The sequence below is a fragment of the Sciurus carolinensis genome, chromosome 7 (genome assembly GCF_902686445.1).
Source record: "Sciurus carolinensis chromosome 7, mSciCar1.2, whole genome shotgun sequence".
NCBI classification, from domain to species: domain Eukaryota; kingdom Metazoa; phylum Chordata; class Mammalia; order Rodentia; family Sciuridae; genus Sciurus; species Sciurus carolinensis.
Window position 1 is genome coordinate 85,088,396 of NC_062219.1, and position 15,766 is coordinate 85,104,161.

A 15,766-nucleotide genomic window follows, 5' to 3' on the forward strand; every position below is an offset into this window, starting at 1 on the left:
TTGCAAACCTGTTGTTCACTAATGTGTCAAATTTTGCAGTTTTAATAGCAGCTATAAGTCACTGATTATTAAGCTGAAATGCAATTACTGCTGAAAAGTATTTATTTTATAAGCAATTAGGTCATGACATAATGTTAGAGGTGAAGGGAAACAAATTGGAGAACCACATGTATTTATTGTAGAATAAACACCCCAGTGTAACTTCACATCATGTATAACTATAAGAATGGGAATTTATACTCCATATATGCATAATATACGAAAATACCTTCTACAGTTATATATAACTAAAAAGAACAACAACAAATGAAGATCCTGTCTATGAACTTGAAAACTTCCTATTCAAGTCTATTTTTAAGAATTCTGGATTTACCAATTGATTTACAGTTCAACAAATCTATTTTACTTAAATAATACAACAGATCTTTTGAATTTTAACTCATTTTGAAAACTTTCTCAATGGGTACACCTGGATTTTATCTTCAGTTCTTCCACTTTTGGTGGGTTTTTCCTCAAGTACAAAATGAAGGCAATAATATCTATTTTACAGGGTACCTATGTTATGTTCTAATAAAAGAAATGAATATACTGATAAATAATGCTTCATTAGACCTTCATCCTGTGCTAATCATAAAGTCTTCTACTTTCTAATGCATTCACACTCTGTTATTCAACCAACTGTATCTTATAATCTGTTCTATGTAACTTACTTGATAACTTATTTATTCCTTTACAATCATTCCGAATTTTATCCTCCTTATTCATTTGCAGTTGCATGCTCAGTTTCTGATAAACTGCTGGTATTGCCTGAAGAAACACTACTGGTAATTTTCGGACATTACACCATTCACATTTAGTTAGATCAGAGGTATTTAAAATAATCTCTACAGGATCACTTTCTGGTTCTAAAGGAAAAACAAATGGAAATGGAAAAGGAATCAATCAATTTTTAAAAGGGCAAAAATCATGAATGAGAAAATATAAGTTTAAAGTTAAACAGATATTTATTATTCTCTGTAAATAACTCTTATAATCATATTAAGAAAATTTCTGCATTTTTCCCCAAATAAAAAAGTAGCTCTAAAAGATTATGCTTTTTTGTGTTTGGAAAGAAATTACACCAAAATACATACCCTTTGTTAAGGAGCTGTATATAATGATTAATCAACTTAATGAATTCAATAAACACCATTTAACCTTTTATTCCTATCAAGTACTTTAATGTACACAATATGCTTTAGTGAATAAACAGATACAAAGTAGCTTACCATCTAGATGTATCTTGATAAAATCTAAACAAAACTAAAAAAAAAATAAGATAATTAGTACTGATTATAGACTAATAAAGATTTTACACATACCTTTAATGACATACTACATGAACGTTAAGTCTATAGAGGGTAGAAAAACCAAGTCATTTACCATGTGCTTAGATTTAAGATGAAATATTTCCCCAAGAAAATCTCTCAGAAAGTAGGGCTTTACCTTTTATCCAAGTACTTCGACTTTTCCTTATATTGCTACTTTATCTCCAGAGAATTTGACATACTATAATGAACACCTGAATACCCCTTACCTAGATTCACTATTACTATCTTGCCACATCCACTGCATCTCACACACACACACACACACACACACACACACACACACACACTCACACTCACTTCCCTTATGCTAAACCATCAAAAGCAGGCAACAGACAACATAACATTTCATTCCCAAATCCTTCAGCATGTATTTCCTAAGAACACAGACATTATCCTATGCAACCAAAGCATCATTAGCACACCTTAGAAGTAAAGATTAACTTCATTCCACATACAGTTCATACTTAAAATTTCACTAACTGCTCAAAAATTGCCTTTATCCTTGTTTCAACTTTTCCCTAATCCATGATTCTTTCAAGGTTATTTTATATTATATTGATCTCCTATGTTTTCCACTCTACACAAGAAATCAACCTCTATTCTTCCTGGCCTGGTCTTTAAGAAACCTAGATTAAGTTCTGGAAAACATCCAACATGTACTGGACTGTGTTTCTGTTTTAAAAATTCAGGTCACACATTTCCACACAAATGCACATAGATGGTGTGGTGATACCTCCCATAATTTCACATCAGAAGGCACACCATGTCAGTTTCATTAATGATACAAATTTAATCACTTAGCTAAGGCAGTGACTGCTATATTTTTCCATTTTAAAGATATATTTCCCTTTGCAATTAAATAATCTGAGGAAAAATTCTTGAAGGTTTGTGAAAATCCTGTTTTCTAATAAACTCCCACCTAAGGATTTTAGCATTCACTGAAAATCCTTGCCTGAATCAGTTATTATAAGTGGTTATAAGAGAGTGTTTTAGATTAATTATTTTAATGTGGAAAAGATTTAATATTAAGCCTGAAAAAGTCTGAATTAATATTTTTACATATTTACAGGAGCTAAGAATATCAAAAAAGAAGGCAAGTGCTTTAAAGTCCATTTAAAAAATAAGATGAATCGATACAGAGAGGGAAGAAAAGCAAACACAGGTTATCAAAATGTTTGGGACTAAAAGTGTTTCAGATTTTGAAAGTTTTTGAATTTTGGAATAGTTGCCTAGATTTTACTGTTTGAGCATCTGTAATATGAAATTCTAAATGCATCAAAATCCAAAACTTTATATATATATAAATATATATGTGTGTGTGCGTGTCTCTCTCTATATTTTTTTCTTTTTGGTGATTCTTGGAATTGAACCCACAGTGTCATGTCACCACTTAAGGTTTGGATGTCAGAACATTTTAGATTTTGGGATTATAGATGCTCAACCTGTACAGTATGCTACTAATGGTAGAACTTAACTGGAAGTATATGAATGTTCACTGTAGAAATCTTTAAGCACTTCGGTTGGAAAATTTTCATAATGTAAAAAGAAAACAGGAAAATATTAAGTAAATTTAGTAATTACTAGAACAACTGCAGTCTAGAATGTCATACACATATCTTTAAAAGATTGCATTTGAAAGTTAATATGTTCATTGGCTTCACGAGAAAGTAACACATTATTTGGGCTCTTTGAGAATAGATACTCATAGTTTGGAAGCTTCTAGTATGCAAGGAAGTTAAAATTCTATGCTCTAGAAAAATGTTAGATGATTCAAAGAAGAGCAATAATGATGACATAAAACATTTCAATAAAATTATAACATGAGATAAGAGGATTAAAATGTCTAAATATTTATGTCATCTAAAAATCTGTGTGTAATTAAGCACAAATATTAATATTTTAAGTAGACATTCATCTATTTCACCTATAACTCTAAAACTTTCTAAAATTAAAATGACTGAAAGTTTTGATTTTATATCTTTTCATTGAAAAAATGAGGAAACATTTTGTATTTGGACATGTATGGTATTTCTAATATGTAATCTATTTTACCTTTTAATGAAAATATTTACTTTAAATAAAACTGACACTTGTAGATAGGTTAGTATCACACAGCACATTCTACATTTCATTTACCAGCAGAATTCCATTTAGCATTTTAATTTAAAAAATGTACAGCAGCACATTTTATATTATACATATTATCTTTTGTTTTTTGCATTAAATTTACAAAGCTAAATTCACTATAGCATATATAACCCAATCTATAACTTTTATGGAAAAAAAAAAATCAGCTCTTTTTTTTTTTTTGGTATTGGGGATCGAGCCCTGGGGCACTTTAACACTGAGTTACATCCCCAGTACTTTTTATTTTGAGAAAGGGTCTTGCTAAATTGCTGAGGCTGGCCTCAAACTTAGGATCCTTCTGCTTCATCCTCCGAAGTAGTTGGAATTAGAGGCCCAGCAAATTTTAATGTAATTCTTTTCTTCTGTTCTTCTCTTTTTTTAATTTGGTACCAGGATTAAACCCTGGGGCACTTAACTGCTGAGTCATATCCCCAGTCCTTTTTATTTTTTAAACAGGCTCTTGCTAAATTGCTAAAGCTGGCTTTGAACTTTTGAACCTCCTGCCTCAGTCTCCCAAGCACACTGGGATTATAGGCATGCACCACCACACCAGGCTGTAATTCTTAATAGATAGCTTTGAAACTACACAATTTTCATTAAATGTGTAAATTACCAGCAAAAGCTTATTCATCACACTGAAAAGTTATAATACTGCTAAGCTGGGGGAAAAGTCATAAAACCTAGAGTACCCCAGGAAATTTCGGGGGTATAAAGTGACACAGAGTGACATTTCTGTTAAATCACAGAAACAACCTGTATATGAAACCTGTATATGAACAACCTTTAACAAAATACAAGTTTCAAGAATCACTGGAAAACAAGACATATGTCACAATGTTCCTGGACAATAAAGGGCGATAAAACTAAATAAAATTTGTTTCAAATCTCTGCAGGTACTTCTGAAACTTTTAGTTTTTAAACTGTGATAAAGTTTTTGATGGACAACAACAAACTGTTGACTTCCCACAGAGCTTTGCTCTGCTAAGAAAGCATATTCACAGCCAGATATGGTAGGCTACTGGGGAGTCTGAGACAGGAGGATCACAATCTCAAGACCAGACTGGGCAACTTAGTAAGAGCCTGTCTCATAAAGAAAAATAGACTGGAGATAAAGCTTAGTAGCAGAGTGCTTGCCCAACACATATAAAACCCTGCATTCAATCCTCACTATGGGGGGCGGGGGAGAGAAAAGGAAGAAAGAAATCATGTTTACGTTCATTTGCTCCTATAAACTAATGTGTAGATTTGTGTGTGTGTGTGTCTGTGTCTATGAGTGTGTATGTTTTGGATCATACTGTGTCCTGGAATCATGAACGTTTACCAGAAATAAAAATTATGACCTTATCAGAAAAAAATAGTTATTTTTTAACATAAACTAATAATAAAACTGCCTTTTAAGTTCTTTTACAGATATTGCTTTATGTATAAAGGATAATCCTAAGAGACAGGGTTTAAAAATAGAGTTGGGAATAAATAATCAGGGATAAGTTAACATATTATAAAACCAAGGCCTACAGATTTAAGTACAGTGCTTTAAGAAGATAAATCTACTAACAATCTAAGAAAACACAGAAATAAGAAAATGGAAAAGAACACTGCTTAAGGAGATTATATTATCATTTCAAAGAGAAAATGAATACTTGAATGGGCCTGGTGACAGTAAAATGGTGAAAAGACAGGTATGGTAAGGAAGATAAAGGTACTTAAAAAAAATTAGGCATTGTGAATACTAAACTAGTCTAAAAGCATATGTATTTTAGTATTCACTACAGTTTAAGAACCTCTTTTTTAAAGTTTTGATGCTACAGTACATTTTAAGGAGAGCTTGAAGCTTCTGAATTCTTTTTTCTCTTACTACAGTTCTTTAATACATTCTTTTTGATAAGCAATAAGGTGACATGAGAATAAAATGACTACATTTTGGAATGTTTTTAAGTTCACCGATTCTCTTCTTATAGCAAGCTGCCCCTACTCCGGACATTACATTATGATAAATTTTTATCCAATAATTTTTAATGGTGAGGTATTATTATTTATATACTCTTAAAACAATGTAAAATATTCAAGTAATATTGATATTCTATTAAATAATTTAACATAATAAATTTAACATAATATCTAACAAATTTCAAAAATCATAGATCAAATGGAACTTTGTATCTCATAACTGATAGAATGGATAGCTCAAGAATATACTTACAATAACAGGCTCTATTAATAGTCGGAAGAGTGTTCCTACTCGTATACTTCGACAATTTAAAATGACACTTTCAAATGAACTTTGGCAACTTAAAGATAAAGAATTAACTAAAGTTTCTTGAGAAGCCACTTTACGACGCTTTAGAGGTGTGCTGATGATAGAATTGCCAAACTGAAAAGGAAAACAAAATTTTCACTTAATAAGTCACCATAACAAGGCTGTAAATTAAGTACACAAAAAAAACCAATACAATATAAGGAATGTAATTATCACAACATAAAAATGATAATCTTTAAAACAGTATTAGATGAAAGAGAAATTTCTGGTTCTTTATAAAAGTAATTCCCTTCTATTTTATCAAGTTCTAGTTATTATTTGAAATCCAAAAGTAACAGCAGAGCAGTAAGAAGGAGTACTGTGGGAATCAGACTGCCTGAGTTCAAATCACAGCCAAATCACCTCTTAATGATCTGATCCTATAAAACTTCCTTTCAGTTTCCTAAAATGAAAAATAATAAAAGTATCTGCCCAAATGAGGTAATGGTCATATGTAGCTTAGTAGATTGCTTTATGTACAGTAAAATGCTGGATAAAAGTTAGCTAGTGAGTTGGGGTTGAGGCTCAATGGTAGAGCATTTGCCTAGCATGTGTGAGGCACTGGGTCTGATCCTCAGCAACACATAAAAATAAATAAATAAAATAAGGATATTTTATTATCCTTATTTTATATATATATATATATATATATATATTTTTTTTTTTTTTTTTTTTTTTTGGTGGTGGTGCTAGGGATTGAACACACGGCTTTGTGCATTCGAGTCAACCACTCTATCAACTGAGCTACATCCCCAGCCCAATATAAGGATATTGTGTTCATCTACAACTAAAAAGATATTTTTAAAAAGTTAGCTAGTAATAGTGGCAGTAGTTAATACTTGGATTGTATCATTAATTCTTTAGAAAATAAGCAGTTAGGGAGTGGTTATTTGCATCACAAAAGGCATTACATATTTTAAAGTACTTGGTCTGTTAATTTTATAAACACTGCCAAATATAAATTAAGCATAACAAAGTATTTTACATAAGTCTACATTTTAATTAAAAGTAATTACACAATGGGTTGACTATACCATTATCTGAAATGCTTGGAATCAGAAGTGTTTCAGATTTCAGAGTTTTTTTGGATTTTGGAATATATGCACAGACTTCACTAGTTGAGCATCCCTGATCCAAAAATTCAAAATCAAAAACTCTTGATGATCACCAGCACTTAAAGTTTCAGACTTGGCAGGAGTAGTGGCTCTCGCTGTAGTCTCAGCAACTCAGGAGGGCTGAGACAGGACAATCATAAGTTCAAGGCCAATCTCAACAACTTTGGGAGGGGAGGCCCTAAGCAATTTATTGAGAACCTATCTCAAAACAAAAAATTAAAAGGACTAGGGACATAGATTAGTGGTAAAGCACCCATGGTTTCAATCCCTAGTACCAAAATAAAACAAAACACCAGTTTCAGACTTTGAAGCATTTAAGATTAGCATTTGGATTAGGGATTGACAACCTATAAAAACTATACTACTATCATGTCAAGGACAAAACATGATCTTGACAGAAAATGAGGGAAAATATTGTCTAACATATGAGACAGGCACTATTCCCATTACCGTTCTGAAGACGAGATCTGATACATGTCATAGAACAAAACACACATTTAAAACAATACATACAGAAAATCTAGACTATACACACACACACATGCAAAAATTAGAATAAACAAATTTAGTAAAGTGGCAGTGTACAAAATCAACATCCAAAATTCAGCTGTGCTGCTATACCCCAATTGTGAATTATCTGAAGCAGAAATGAAGAAAGCAATACCATTTACAGTTTCTACAAAAATAAAAATAAAATATACAAAATAAGTACCTAGGAATAAATTTAACTAAAGAGTTGAAAGATCTCTACTGTGGAAATTAAAAAGCACTGATGAAAGGAATGGAAGAATACATAAGGGAAAGACATCCTATGTTCATAAACTAGAAGAACAATATTGTTAAAATATCTACACAATCAAAAATAATGTAAAGATTCAATGCAATTTCTATCAAAACACCAATAACATTCTTCCTAGAACAAAATAAAACAATCATCAAATTTTTATGTAGTCACAAAATTCCTGAATAGTCAAAGTAATCTTAATCAAAGGGAACAAAGCAGAAGGCATTGTACCAAAGTTGCAGTAATCAAACAGCATGATATTAACATAAATACAGACACTCAGAGCTGGAGTGTGAGCCTAGCAGGTACAAGGCCCGGTTTCAATCCCTAGCAAAACACATAAACACTAATGCAAAACAGAATCAAGAGCCTAGAAATAAACCCTTGCTTTTATAGGCAACTAATTTGGGGGGGGGGGGGGGGGGGCGGGTACTAGGGATCGGATCCAGGAACACCACTGAGCTACATCCCCAGTCCTTTTATAAATTTAGAGATATGATCTCACTCAGTTACATAAGTTACACAAGGGCCTTGCTAAGTTGCTGAGGCTGGCTTTGAACTCATGATCCTCCTGCCTCAGCTTTCTGAGCCGCTGGGATTAGGGACATGCACCACCACACCCAGCTAATTTTTGACAGAAGTGCTAAGAACACACACTGAAGAAAAGATAGTCTCTTAAATAAATGGTACCAGAAAAACTGGATATCCACATGCAGAAGAATGAAACTAAACCTCTATATCTAATCATATACAAGATTTAACTCAAAATAGATTCACAACCAAAATTTAAGACCTTAAACTACAAAACTAGCAGAAAGAAACCTAAGGAAAATACTTCAGGACACTGGAATGGGTAAGAATTTTTTTGGACAAGACTCCAAAACCATAGGCAATAAAAGCCAAATCAAAAAAAGGCTTTCATCAAACTAAAACGCTTCTGCACAGCAAAAAAATAAAAATAGAAATAAAACAAATGCAAAAATAAACACACAAAAACCAAATATTTCAATTAAAAACTGGGCAATAGCCCGCCACGCGAGGCTGCGGTGCACGGTATGGGTGTGTTTGTGTTTATTTGTGTGGGGCGGGTGTTTGGAGGGAAGAATACCAGGAGTTCCAAGGCCACTGGGGGGCAGGGATCCCGGTGACAAAGATGGGGGTATTTTCTCTGTTTTCCACTTGGAAACCTCAATCCCCGCTTCAAGCACCCTAGACGACACTTTTGGGGCCCAACGGAAGGTCGTACCCATCTGGAAAGTCTCCATCCTTTCTGGGGAGTGAAACCCAACTCCGGGGGCTATCCCAGCAGAGCGTGAGCGGGGCATGCCCCGGTCAACCTGGCGGTCTGGATTCGGTGCCGGCGCCCCCTCTGGTCTCAGTCTGGGAGAGAGATATGCCTGTCAATCTGGGCTGAGGAAGGCAACCGTGGCCTGGGTCACGGGTGAGGGCAGAATAACCGGTGGGAAGGCTACGTTTTCACGAAGGACTCGGGTGAAGCTGCAGAGCTGCCTTTGAGCCCTGACTCCTTGGCTTCCTGGGTCGAAGGAGATCTTGTAATGGAGTGGTTCTTCGTCTCACACTGGTTTACAAGATGCCTGATTTCCTCAGGATCGTGGGGTTGAAGAATGTCCCGGGTTCCATTGGGGAAAGTCCTCCTGAGGAATGTCATCCGGCATACAGATGCTCACAATAAGATTCAGGAGGAGTCAGATATGTGGAAAATAAGAGAACTAGAGAAACAGATGGAGGATGCTGACTAGGGGACCAAAAGGAAAATGTTACCCAGCAGTTCAAGTCGGATGTGTAGTGATGGTTTTGATGAAGAAAGTCAGAGAGACTACTGGAGGCCAAAGAATGAAATTGCTGGGACCCTGGAAGATGACTTTCTGAAGGCTAAATCCTGGAACAAGAAGCTATATGATTATGAAGCTAACATGCCAGACAGATGGGGTCACAGTGGTTATAAAAAGTTGTACCCTGAAGAGTTTGAAACAGACAGTAGTGATCAGCAAGATATTACCAATGGGGAAAAAACATCTCCCCAGGTAAAATCATCTACTCACGAATCCCGCAAACATAAGAAGTCAAAGAAATCTCATAAAAGGAAGCAGAAAAAAAGATCACACAAAAAACAGAAGAAAAGCAAGAAGGAAGCCATAGATGTAACAGCAGATTCCTTAAGCAAGTTCTCTGAAGAAACCGGGGCTTCTAGTACCAGGAAAAGGAAACAACCACATAAGCGCAAGAAAAAATCTAGGAAAAAGTCTCTCAAAAAATCTGCTTTATTTGTAGGGGCAGAAAGTGACACTTCCCAGTCAGATGATTCAGCATCCAGCAGTTCTGAGGAGAGTGAGGAAAGAGACACTGAGAAAACCAAAAGGAAAAAGAGAGATAAAAATGTCCATATCCCTGTAGCTAACAATGAAATACAGGAGAGGACAAACGCACAAATTGGAAAGTGGCTACAGATGAAAGGTCTGCCAAGAGTTCAGAGGATGACTAAATGGGAAACATTCTCATTTCCCATTTGACTCTGGTTATTTACAGCTCTTACACCTTGGAGTTTTGCCAGTGACTCCTTCAGCACAGGGGTCTGAGGTCAGAGCTGTCTTGTGCCATCTATGTTTTGACAGACTCCAGTCTTCTGTTTAACCTGTTAAACTTGATCCCCTTTTCTTGTTAATAGGGAATCTGGTATTTTGTTATGAAGGTTTCTTGAAGAGATTATTTTTTGCAATTAATCACATTTAGTGTAGAGGACATATATAGCAAATTAAAGAACCCAGAAAGCTGAATCCAATAATGACCTGGGTACACCAATTGGAATTGTTGAAGTTGGAGAAATTGAGGGCTGAGATCAAGGATTGATTGGAAAGCAGTGTTAAGTAGAGTGGTTTGATAAAGCAAACACTATGTTCTGTTTATATAGCAGGTATCCTTAACTGATTTGTCTTTAGCCTTGGTGCTTTTTGATCCTTGGGGTTTCTGACCCCACAAGTGTGGTCTAGTTTATTTAATGAGAAAATGGGCTTAAGAACAAACTGTTTCATGTCAAGATCCAAAGACAACTGTTATTAAAAAAGAGTCTAGGGTTTTCTTAATCAAATTTCCCTGCTGGACAGGATCTATAGCTATACTTATATACCCTTAACACATGGTAACTGGATAGTAAATGGTTTTCTAGTTTCATTGCTGTATATTGCCTAAACAGACTTGTGTTCAAAGTTATTTCTTCAGTTGTCATAATATCTACTAAATGGGAAGAATTAGGAATTAGTTATGCTAATATTGCTCTGAAAGTGATTCAGGGTAGCAACAGCCATCTAAATGTCTAAATGTCGTCTTCCTTTCCCTCCCCACCCCGTCTGGGGATTGTTCCCAAGGTCTTGCGCATGCTAGGCAAGCACTCTACCACTGAGCTGTACTCCCAGCCCTTTGTCTTCCTTGTTCATTTCTAATTCTAGTAATGAATTTTAGATTTTCTCTGAAACTAAGTTGAATCAGTTCCAAAATGAAACAGGCTTCTCAGGGACATATCTACTTCTTCCCAGTCTGCCTTTGAGTTAAAGCACCAAGTAGAGACCACATACATTTCTCTTTGCCATACTGTGATCCCTACTATGTTATTTGTTCAGAAACCAAAGTATCACTGAAAGAAGGCTGGCAGAACACAGATGAATTTTTCATTATGGGAGAAAAGGTCAAGCGGCTTGTTATTTTCTTCCTTATTGTCACTTTATGAGCTAAGTAAAAATCTTAAAAACTCAAGACTTTTGGTCTTAGTTCTGCCATTAATTGGTTGTAAGTTGTAGAGCAGCTTAAGTTAACCTCCCTGGCCTTTCCCCATGTGTAATAGAGAAATACTTCATGGTAGCATGACAATTTAAGACACCAGCAATAGAATACAACTATGATGACATTCCATGAAGTGGTATTTTATAGCTCTAACTACTAAAATTAGTTCTCTTTATGGAACAATTTCTAATAAATGCTTGGTTTTAAAATACATGGTTGGCCAGAGGTGCCCTATCCTTTGATTATGAGTGGGTGCTACCTTTTGGGATATTTATTTGAAATACTAATACTTTGGTACTCAGTTGTCAGTGTTCCATGGTATATATTTTTATCCTTGGCATAAGTGGAAACCTAACAGGGGGGAAGAAGAGTTTTTAATTACTACCTCTTAACCTTCTTGGAGCAACTGAAATCCTTGCTAGAAGGAGTTTTTAGTGTGTATTTTTTAGCATTATTTTGTGCTCTTAAGTACTGACTGCAAGCACACAGGTTTGGGAAAATGAGTCAGTGGAATAAGGCACCTCCAGGAAGTTGGCTCTTTGGGTCTTGACCTTTCCCTCCTACCATACTAGCAGGCTTATCTCTTTCCCAAGAAATACATATTTTGCCTGTTTTTTTTTTTTTTTTTCATGTTTATCTTTTCTTGGTCAAGTATAAGCAATAAAGCTGTTTTGTTTTTTATCTTTCTCAACTCCAAATTCTATGCCTTAAGCTAAGACTTTGATGGTTCTTCCAACCCCTTTAACTATGGCTTAGGGTGGTTCTTCAAAACCTATTATCTCCTCACTTGCACTACCAGCCTTGGAACATGTTTATTTCTAGTGTTCCTGCCAGAGATCTCAACATTAAATCCTAAAATGAGATTTAAAGGGGAAAAAAAAAAAAGTTGGAGAATTCATGTTTATTGAATAACTGGTATGATAACAACCTGGAATTTCTGAATTCCAAATAAATAAAATTTCACTTTTTGAAAAAAAAAAAAAAAAAACTGGGCAGTAGACTTAAACAGAAATTTCTTAAAGATGACATACAAACTGCCAACAGGTATATTTATATTAAAAAATGCCTCATTATCCCTAGTCATTAGGGAAATAAAAATCAAAACCACAATGAGATATTACCTCATTCCAGTAAGAAGACCTATTATCAAAAAGACTTAGAAGATGATAAGTGATAGCAGGGATATAGACAAAGGGAACCCTGTACACTGTTGGTGGAAATCTAAATTTGTGTAGCCATTGTGGAACCAATGTAGAGATTCCTTGAAAAACTGAAAATAAACTACACATGATCCAGAAATCCCATTCACTACTGGGTATATAGTCAAAGGAAAGGAAATTAGCATGCTGATGAGATATCTGCACCTTTTGTTGCAGTACTAGTCACAACAGCCGAGAAATGCAAACAAATTAAGCGTTCATCAACTGGTAAATGGATAAACATGGTGTACATACACAATGAAATATTAATCAGTCATAAAAAAGTAAAAAATTATGTCATTTGCAACAATGTGGATAGATCTGGAAATCATTATGTTGTTGTGGTTGTTTATTTTTTGTTTGGTACCAGGGATTGAACCCAAGGCACTTAACCACTGAGCCACATCCTCAGCTGTTTTATTTTTTATTTTAAGACAGAATCTCACTAAGTTGCTGAGGGTCTCACTAAATTACTGAGGTTGGCTTTGAACTTGTGATCCTCCTGTGTCAGCCTCCTAAACCACTGAAATTACAAGCATGTGCCACCATGCCCAGCTTAAAATCATCATGAAATAGGCCAGGCACAAAATGCCACAAAATCTCACTCGTATGTGGAACAGAGAAAAAGCTAATTTCATAGAAGATGACAGTGAATGAATACCATCATACTAGAGGCTAGGGAAAGTATTGTTGGAAGGGTCAGTCAACAGGTTCTAAAATAGAAGTAAAAAGAGTTCTGGTATGCTACTGCACAGTAGGATGACTATAAATGATGATAATGTATATGCATTTGAAAAAACTAGAAGAAAGAATTTCCTAAGTTCTCATCATAAAGAAAAAGATAACGTTTGAAGAAATAGACATGTTTAACCTGAATTAAAAATTACATGATGTATATGCTGATGATATATACTAAAATGTCACAGGGTACTCCATTAGTAAGTCTTGTGTGTGTTAAAAAAGAGATATGGGGCTAGGGAGAAAGCTCAGTCAGTAGAGTGTTTGCCTTGCAAGCACAAGACCCTGGGTTCGATCCCCAACACCGCAAAAAAAAAAAAAAAGAGATATAGAAGAAATAAAACCAAATATGATTACCATATATATATCTCTAGGATTTTTTTAAACTGTTTTTTCAGGTTTAGTAAGAGTTTATCAAGAGGTTTAGCAACTATTTATCATGAATATTTTGCCAAATTATTAATGGAAACTTATTAAGAGTTGACAGTTTTGTTTTGACAGTTTTGTTTTTTAGTTTTAGTGTAAGGGAACGAATTATTTAGCTCACTGAAAAAAAGCAGATAATTTAAGAGCTGTTCCAGATAAATCCATAGTAGAGCCATTAAGTCTAAAATCTGAGTGTTCTAGATGCTACCACAGCATATCACTAAGAGCACTGGAGAACAATTACGTATGGTTCAATGCACCAGTCTGAAAACTGTTCAACTAACAATTCTATCATATTACTTATTTAACTGAATTACTTCTATGTTCTGAGTTCTATCTCCAACGAGTGTTTCTGAAGCTCACTAAACATATCTAGCATTATTGCCAAATTGTCCTCCAGCAAAGTTAAAACCATCTACAAACTCAACATGACACATCTCCAAACACAAACCAAGTTGAGACACTGTCAAACTTTTAAAATTTTCAGCAATCTGTATAATTAACAAAAGGTTATTTTAATTTCATAGTCTTTGATTACTACCTTGATTGAAAGTCACTCATCCTTTACTCATTTTTCAATGGTTTGTCTCTAATTCTTGGTTTTTAAAAATTAATACAAAAAAGATCAACTTACACTTTGTTAAATAATTCACTATTTTCTCATTTGCATTTACCTATCCAATTCTATTTACGGTGTTTTGGTACAATGTTGTATGGTTTTCATTTAATTAAAATATATTTACCTCATATTTGGAAGATTATATAAAAATATATCCTTTCAGTAGTTTTTCATTTCTTCAGCACACAACTGCCCACCCTCCTGATCTTTTTTCTTTTTGGTGGTACTAGGGATTGAACCTAGGGATGCTCTACCACTGAGCTATATCACCAGATCTTTTTAAAATTTCATTTTGAGACAGGTCTCATTAAGTTGTCCAGGCTGGTCTCAAACTTAAGATGCTACTGCCTTCGATTCTCCAGTAGCTGGGATTACAGACATGTGCTACTGCACCAGGTTTCAGGTTCCCATCTGAACCAAGGTCAAGTATTTTCCTCTGTATTCCTATTAACCCTGATACATTTATGCAAATGTCATTTTTTTAACATATATGTTTTTATTTTATAAAAAAAATTTTTTTGGTATTCTTGTTCAATAGTACTTTGTAAAAATTCTAAAAGTTATTGACAGAGCTTTAACTTTTACTCTCAATGGCTGCTTCATACAGTTATACCATAACTTCTTCAGTCATGTCCATATTAATGGACAATGATTTTGTCTGCAGTTGTTTGCTTATACATTAATTATGCTTGTACATATAGCCTTACAAACTGAGGAAGGGGCAGCAATTCCTTTGAGAAGGATTTTAGGGAATTAGTTATTTGGTTAAAAGTATACATTTAAGATTTTTTTAATATGTTTTACTTTGCTTTCCACAAAGAACATTGTAACTTTCTTTACTATAAGGAAATTAGTAAAGAATGCTTTCCTTTGGACTTTTGCCCAAGTATATATAATTTTGAATTAATTTGCAATTAATTTTGCAAGTCTGCTTAGTATATAGTTATAATATTTCATTTTAATTTGTATTTCTTTTACTAAACTTATACTTTTCATGTGGTGGTTTACTGTCCGAATATTCTCCTCTTTGTCTATTTCTATCCTTTGTTTATTTTCTTTCTATCCACTAAAAGTCTATTATAAGCATTAAAATATTATGTCATCTGCATTACAAATATTTCTCTCTGTATCTTTTATTTATAAATTTGTTACCTTTTCCATGTGAACATTTTGAATTTTTCCTATAGTAGAATGTAAAATATAATAAAACATAACTACATTATAGTAAAATACATACAAGTTAAAATGACTTTTTCCCATTTTCTAGATTTTACAAGAAATCTCCTTATATATACAG

At 34.1% G+C, this 15,766-nt stretch overlaps 1 protein-coding gene and 1 pseudogene across 4 annotated transcripts in view; one reads left to right on the forward strand and one right to left on the reverse strand.

Moving 5' to 3' along the window:
- Senp6 (SUMO specific peptidase 6) overlaps nucleotides 1–15,766 on the reverse strand; it is a 114,794-nt gene that overhangs the window by 26,527 nt on the left and 72,501 nt on the right. For all 4 annotated transcript variants that reach the window (XM_047559137.1, XM_047559139.1, XM_047559136.1 and 1 more), the window contains 3 exons: nucleotides 5,698–5,868; nucleotides 1,269–1,302; nucleotides 711–905 (listed from right to left, as the gene is read on the reverse strand). In XM_047559137.1, coding sequence (XP_047415093.1) covers nucleotides 711–905; nucleotides 1,269–1,302; nucleotides 5,698–5,868 — 400 coding nt within the window. The remainder of the gene's footprint in view (nucleotides 1–710; nucleotides 906–1,268; nucleotides 1,303–5,697; nucleotides 5,869–15,766) is intronic.
- LOC124989153 (uncharacterized protein NKAPD1-like) lies at nucleotides 9,290–10,195 on the forward strand (annotated as a pseudogene).